Source organism: Orycteropus afer, unplaced genomic scaffold, assembly GCF_000298275.1.
Source record: "Orycteropus afer afer isolate SDZICR_OR568_19922 unplaced genomic scaffold, OryAfe1.0 scaffold00032, whole genome shotgun sequence".
In the NCBI taxonomy this organism is placed as follows: Eukaryota; Metazoa; Chordata; class Mammalia; order Tubulidentata; family Orycteropodidae; genus Orycteropus; species Orycteropus afer.
Genome location: NW_006921619.1, coordinates 17,831,241 through 17,838,976, shown reverse-complemented (window position 1 = coordinate 17,838,976; position 7,736 = coordinate 17,831,241). Strand labels below are relative to the sequence as shown.

At 37.9% G+C, this 7,736-nt stretch overlaps 1 protein-coding gene across 1 annotated transcript in view; it reads right to left on the bottom strand.

Annotated features, from left to right (window-relative positions):
* Positions 1-490: 490 nt before the first annotated feature.
* Positions 491-7,736, bottom strand: part of OSTN (osteocrin) — a 67,045-nt gene continuing 59,799 nt past the window's right edge. The window contains exon 3 of the mRNA XM_007936018.1: positions 491-575. Coding sequence (XP_007934209.1) covers positions 491-575 — 85 coding nt within the window. The remainder of the gene's footprint in view (positions 576-7,736) is intronic.

Sequence of the window (7,736 nt, the reverse complement as noted above, 5' to 3'; positions counted from 1 at the left end):
TATCATTTGTTACTTTGGTAATGGATGCTATGGAAACAAATGGTTGGGAGTCACTTGGACGTATCTTCTTCATAACAGAGGGATTACTATATTTATGCATATTTATAAGGTGATTTACTTAGTTAATTAAATTTTTTTAACCCTTGTTTGTGCATTTAATAATTGTTTGAGTCTATGAGAATAAATTATTGTTTGTTAGAGTGATCTAGATCTAGGACCTCATTTGCTTCTTTAATGTTATTTACAATATTAATGTTAAAATATTGCAAAAAATGCAATGATTGTTAAGATGGCACAGGAGCAGGCAGTGTTTCATTATGATGTACATAGGAACAGACTCCATGGCACCTAACAACAACATGTTAATTACATACTGAACTATTGGAAAGGAAATTTATTAACTAAGAAACAAAAGGGAAAGCATATAACATGGGATGAAGTTGTGGAAAAGTACTCAAAATATTTAAATTGTACTCACAATTGAAATCAATTAGCCTCTAGAATTTGAAAGCCGGTTTCCACCAATACGATCCATAGGGATACCAAATCTTCTTTTGGGATGGTGTATTACTTTTCTGAAACAAACCAAAAAGTACATTTTAAGCTGAAGGCCTACTTAGCAATTATTTCTCTCTCTCTCTCTCTCTTTTTCTTCTGGCCTAACTTCTTCCTACTTATTTATTCCTTTTTTTTTTTTTTAATTAACTTTTTATTGGGATTTGCATGGAAGTTTATAGAGTACATTGGTTTTCTATGTAATAGTTCATTACATGTTGTTTCATAAAAATGAAACTCATTTTTCAATCCCCACAACATAAACAGAACTCTTCCTACATCTTCCCTGTGGTTACCATTTTCCTTTGCCCTTCTTTCTTATCCATTTCTGCCTTCTAAACCTTACCCCTAGGAAAATGCTGCCCTCTTGATCTCTTATATTTGGTTGTTCTAAGAAGTGTGTGTCTTCCTGGTGTTCTTCATCTTGTAATCCTATTATTTGGCTGGAAGATAAGTCATGAGAGTGAGTTCAGCTCTGGGCCTGATGTTTGACAAAGAGCCATAGTTTCGAGAGTTTCACTAGTCTCCATCAGACCAGTAACCCTGGTCTTCCCAGACCCCTTTTGCCTAGATATACCTGATCATTCAGCCTGTTTCCCTATGTATCCACCCGTAGATTAATGTTTGTTATTACTGATAATGCAGTATTGTGTATGTAAAAGGGTTTCTTTGTTGTCTGTACCTCTTGTGTATGTCTTTGTGTCTTCCTTTTCCTTAGTGTTATTGTGTTGGTCATTTGCTTTTGGTATATTGCCTTTCTCTTCACCCAAATCAATTACTTGTCTCTTACCTATTTAGCAGTGTTCAAACTTGGTCCTTTTTATTATTTTGAAATTTGTTCCACATTTTCCTCCCACTATGTCCAGGATCTCATATTGTGATCCCTTTCAAAGTGGTTGGTATTAGTAGCTGGGCACTATCTAGTTCTTCTGGTCTCAGAGAGAAGCTGAGGTTCATGAGTTCCACCAGTCCCTTGGACTAATTATTTCCATGTGTCTTTGATTTTCTTAACTATTATTTTCTCTAAAGGAGGAGAGACCAATAGTTGCACCTTAGATGGCTGCTTGCAGTTTTTAAGACCCCAGTCACTACTCACAAAAGCAGGATGTGTAACAATGTCTTTGTGGATTATGTTATGTCAATTGACCTTAATGTCCCCCATGACTATGGTCCAGAGCTTGTAGGCCCAGTGATCTACTCCCTCAAGGTGTTTGATTATGGCTAAGAAGTTTTCATATCTTTACCCCCTGTAGCTCTACTGTATACAGACATTTTTTACAACTCATACCAAACCAAATACACTGCCATTGAGTTGGATCTGACTCATAGTGACCCCTCCTTGGATTTCTGAGGCAATATTCTATGGAAGTAGATTGCCCAGTCTTCCTTCTGAGGAGTGGCTGGTGGGTTTGAACTATGAGTCTTCTGGTTAATCATAGTGCCTTAGGCACTATGCCACCAGAGTTCTCATACTTATGTAGAAATACGGTCTGCCAAACCTATATATGGTCTGGGTACATTCTTGTTCACCTACCCATACATGATCATTTTGCCTGTGCACCTATGTATTCACTCATAGACTAATGTTTGTTATTGCTGATAATGCAGGATTATATAAATATATATTTATATATAATATATAAATATATACTAGATATTAGATTATATATCTAATAGTGTTTAACTTTGTTGTCTGCATCTCTTGATGACATGTTCTTCTTCATATAGTCCAGCTTCTGGGATTATGTGCTCAGCATACGGATTAAATAAGTATGGGGAAAGGATACAACCCTGACGCACTCCCTTCTTGACTCTAAACCATGCAGTATCCCTCTGTCCTGTTTGAACGATAGCCTCTTGCTCTATGTACAAGTTCCTCATGAGCACAATTAAGCACTCTGGAAGTCCCCTTTTCAATGTTATCCATAATTTGTTATGATCCACACAATCAAATGCTTTTGTATAGTCAATAAACCACAAGTAAACATCTTTCTGGTATTCTTTGCTTTGAGCCAAGATCCATCTGACATCAGCTATGATATCCCTCATTCCATGTCCTCTTCTGAATCCAGCTTGCATTTCTGAAAATTCTCTATCAATATACTGCTGAAACAGTTTTTGAATTCTTTTCAATAAGATTTTACTTGCATGTGATATTAATGATATTGTTTGCTAATTTCCACATTCTATGGAGTCACCTTTCTTTGAGTGGGTACAAATATGGATCTCTTCCAGTCAATTGGCCAGGTAGCTGTCTTCCAAATCTCTTGGCATAGCCCAGTGAGTGCCTCCAGTGCAGCATCTGTTTGTTGAAACATCTCAGTGGGTATTCTGTCAATTCCTGGAGCCCTGTTCTTTGCTAATTCCTTCAGTGCAGCTTTGACTTCTTCCTTCAGTACCATTGGTTCTTAATCAAATGCCACCTCCTGAAATGGATGAAGATTGACCATTTCTTTTTGGTACAGTGACTGTGTGTATTCCTTCCATCTTCTTTTGATGTTTCCTGCATCATTCAATATTTTGCCCATAGAATCTCTCAATATTGTAACTCGAGGCTTAAACTTTTTCTTCAATACTTTCAGCTTGAGAAATGCTGAGTGTGTTCTTCTCTTTTGGTTTTCTAACTCCAGGTCTTTGCATATTTCATTATAGTAATTGGCTTTGTCTGCTCGAGCTGCTCTCTGAAATCTTCTATTTAGCTCTTTTATCTTGTCATTTCTTCCATTTGCTTTAGCTTCTCTCTGCTCAAGGGCAAGTTTCAGAGTCTCTTCTGACATCCATTTTGGTCTTTTCTTCCTTTCTTATCTTTTCAATGACCTCTTACTTTCTTCATGAATGATGTTCTTGATGTCATCCTGCAATTCTTCCGGTGTTTGGTCATTGGTGTTCAATGTATCAAATCTATTCTTTAGATGGTCTCTAAATTTAGGAGGGATATATTCAAGGTCATGTTTTGGCTCTCGTGGACTTGTTTTACTTGTCTTCAACTTCAAGTTGAACTTGCATATGAGCAGTTGATGGTCTGTTCCACAATCAGCTCCTGGCCTTGTTTTGGCTGAAGATATTGAGCTTTTCCATTGCCTCTTGCCACAGATGTAGTCAGTCTGATTCCTGTGTACTCCATCTGGTGAAGGTCATATGTATAGCTGCCGTTTGTGTTGCTGAAAAAAGGTATTTGAAATGAATAAGTCTTTGGTCTTGCTGTGGAATTAAAAATGTAAATACGAAATTAGAAATGTAATATTTAATATAGTTTTGCAATAAAAGGCCACTATTAAGGCCAGCAAAAGGGCGGGCCCCAGTTCCAGGAACAGGGGCAAGGCAAGGATGACTAAGCCCTGAACTCAACCATACCACGTAATTGGAGAATTCAAACTTAAACTTACCAATCAGCTGTACTCTCTCTCTCTGACCACCCCCTTGTGGTTTTGCCTTTAAATACTGTGTAACTTTGTTGCTTGCTGCTCAACTCCTCTGCCCCTGCGTGGGATATGAGTCGGGCCCCAGCGCGCTGGTACCTCGAATAAACTCCTCCTGCTTTTGCATCAAGAGACGTCTTTCGTGAGTGATTTTGGGTGGCGTTATCCCTTGGGTTGGGGGAGCCCTGGTGAAGGGGAACCCAACATTGCAAAATTTTATCATGTGATCTCCAGCGTTATTTCTGTCACCAAGGCCAAATTTTCTAACTACTGGTGATTTTCTTTGTTTCCAACTTTTTCATTCCAGTCACCAGTGATAATCAGCACATTTTGATTGCATGTTTAGTCAATTTCAGACTGCAGAAGTTGATAACAACCTTCAGTTTCCTCATCTTTATTTAGGTGGTTGGTGCATAAATTTGATTAATGGTAGTATTATAACTGGTCTTCCTTGTAGGTATATGGATATTATCCTGTCACTGACACCATTATACTTCAGAACAGATCTCGAAATATCCTTTGTGGTAATAAATGTAATGCCATTCCTCTTCAAGTTGTCATTCCCTGCATAGTAGATTATATGGTTGTCTGATTCAAAATGGCCAAAACAGGTCCATTCCAACTCACCAATGACTAGGATATCAACCTTTATGTGTTTCATTTCATTTTTGACAACTTCCAATTTTCCTAGATTCACACTTCATACATTTCATGTTCTGATTAATAATGGATGTTTGCAGCTTTTTCTCCTCAATTTGAGTTGTGCCATGTCAGTAAATGGAAGTCCCAAAAGCTTTACTTTATCCATATCATTAAGGTTGGTTCTACTCTGATGAGGTAGCTCTTTTCAGTCATATTTTGAGTGCCTTGCGATAGAAAGTGCTTGTCTTCCTGCACTTAAAGTCTATTCTCCGCAAAAACATAAGAGTTCTTCTCCAATTTTTTGACTAGCAATGACACAACTCATTGTTTGGCTATCACAGTGATGTGAGATTTATAATACCTTATAAGACATATGATCCATTTTTAATTGTTTAAAGAGTTAAAAAAAAGATGTCTCAGAACATTTTCAATACCTCTTTTTTGTCTTTCCTAATTACATTGCCCAATCTATGCTACATAAATTAAATATTAAATGTTTTGGTTACCTAGTACCACTCTGACAAGAATAACCACAAATGGGATGGCTTGAACAAACAGGAATTTATTCTCTTACAGTTTGGAGGCTTGAAGTCCAAGTTCAAAGTGCTAGGCTCTAGGGGCTGCATGAAAGCCCCTCAACCTTGGTCTTCAGCTCTGCCTCCTGCTCCCAGCTCACTGAAGCTAGAAGCTTTTCTTCACTCAGCTGCTGGTTGCTGAGGCTGAGAAGCCCAAGGTTGACAAGTGAAAAGTCACAGTCCCGCTGTTACCAAACCACATGGCAAGCCATTAAGTCAAGTCCATTGAAAGTTCCAAGGTTGGCAGAGCCTGGCAGGCTGCTGGACAATGACACAGCTAAATGCAGGATTCAAGCATGCCATAAGCTAGATACTGTTCCTCAAGGCTTCTCCTTATATACAGGAAGCAGACCACATCCCTAAGGCAGCTACTCAGCTGCTCAGTCATCAGCCATGGAGTTGATTACCAGTCTCATCATGGAGAATACTACATCCAGCTGCCCAGCCACTCAACCAGGGCCAGCCAAGTGGACACACAAACTTAACTACCACACTAAATATGAATAACACCTCAACATCTATGACTTTTTCTCCACTATCATTTATTGTGTAGCTACTATGAATGGTATAGATGAGTAGGAATTAATCTGACTTCAAAAAGTTATAGTTAGATACTCTGAGAATAATGATGATTTGAAGCAAATGTTGGTAGTTACCTTAGAGTTGATTCTGACTCATCGCAATTTTATACACAAAAGAACAAAACTTGCCTGGTCCTGTGCTAGTTTCATGATGGTTGATATGCTAATTCATTATTATGACTATTTTAATGCAAATAATAGAGGAAATGTCTCCCATTTTCATTGATGCCAGGTTTTTACCTTAACAACCAGGTCTTATCAATGTTCAAAGATTGTGATCTCTATCAAGTAAATTATTGTTGTTGTTGTTGTTGTTATGTGCCTTCGAGTCAGCCCTGACTCATAGCGACCCCTCCTTGGGTTTCCGAGGCAGTATCACTATGGAAGTAGGATTGCCCAACCTTCCTTCCGAGGAGTGGCTGGTGGGTTTGAACCGCCAACCATCTGGTGAGCAGTCAAGTGCCTTAGCCACTATGCTACCAGAGCTCCCATCAAGTAAATAATTTATTTAAAAAAATCCAAAAATTATAGATAACATTGGAAACATGAAAGTCTTTTATTGCTGTACCTTGCAAAGAGAAAATTCTATAAGCAGTGCTTATTGCTAATTAAAATAATTAATTGGAAGGTAAAGAGAGTCCAGTGAAATCTTTATTCACTTTTTACCCATTCTTTCAATTAATAATTACTTAGTACCTTCTATATGTCAGACATTGTGCTCAGTACTAGGTAATAGGAGATGGTAAAAAATAGACATGGCCCTTTCTATAATGGAGTTGACCCTCAAATGACACTACCGGAAGAGAGTGCTGTTAAGTTTTTCATGTAATGTTTACTTTTTTTCCTGCTGATTCACTGCCACTTTCTTTTCTTAGGTTGATTCTTGGTTTTGGTAGTAGTGCTATTTGCATTGACTTTATGCGTAACCTTACAGAGTCCTGGTGGTGTGGTGGCTAAGAACTCAGCTGTTATCCAAAAGGCCAGAGGTTCAAATACTCCATCCTGCTCCATAGGAGAAAGATGTAGCAGTTTGTTTCCATGAAGATTTATAGCCTTGGCAACTCTATGCAGCAATTCTATTCTGTCCTATAGGGTCACTGTGGGTTGGAATCAAATTGATAGTAATGGCTTTGATTTGGATATGTGTAATCTTATAAGCCTTTTCCTTTGAGACAACAATTTAATGCAGCCAATTCAGTGGGAAAAAAATCTAGGAAAAAAATGTAATGCTTATCTGAATTTATCCATATCTTGTCTCCAATTTTGAATTGGTTGCTTTGATTTCTGGAAAACATGCCTTCTTAAATGGTGTTAGTTATTTGTATTCTGGATTTCTTGATACTAATTTGGCTGCATAGTTTTCACCTTAATGACCAAATGTTAACTGTAAAATTACCATAACATTCATAATCAAGTATAGTTAAGAAATAATTGATATTAGTCATGCTTTAGGTTTTAGTACATAATGGCTATTGAAAGGAAAAGAAAAAACATCTACATATTTTTTATTCTTTTAACCCACATTAGTAAATTTATAGACTCTTAATTTAATCAATCATTTTTCTGATGGCAGTCAGAAAACATGACCCCCCAAAGTAGTACACTTCCTACTCCTCAGAATCTTGGAATAGATTACTTTATATGGCAAAAGGGATTTTGCATACATGATTAAGGTTAAGGACCTTGAGATGGGAAGATTATGCTGAATTATCTGGGTGAGTCAATCTAATCATGTTGTTGTTGTTATGTGCCATCAGTCAGCCCCGACTCCAAACGACCCCTCCTTGGGTTTCCGAGGCAGTATCACTACAGAAGTAGATTGCCCAACCTTCCTTCCGAGGAGTGGCTGGTGAGTTTGAACCGCCAGCCTTCTGTTTAGCAGTCAAGTGCCTTAGGCACTATGCTACCAGAGCTCCTAATCTAATCATTGTTGTTGTTGTTTGCCGTTGAGTCGGCCCCGACTC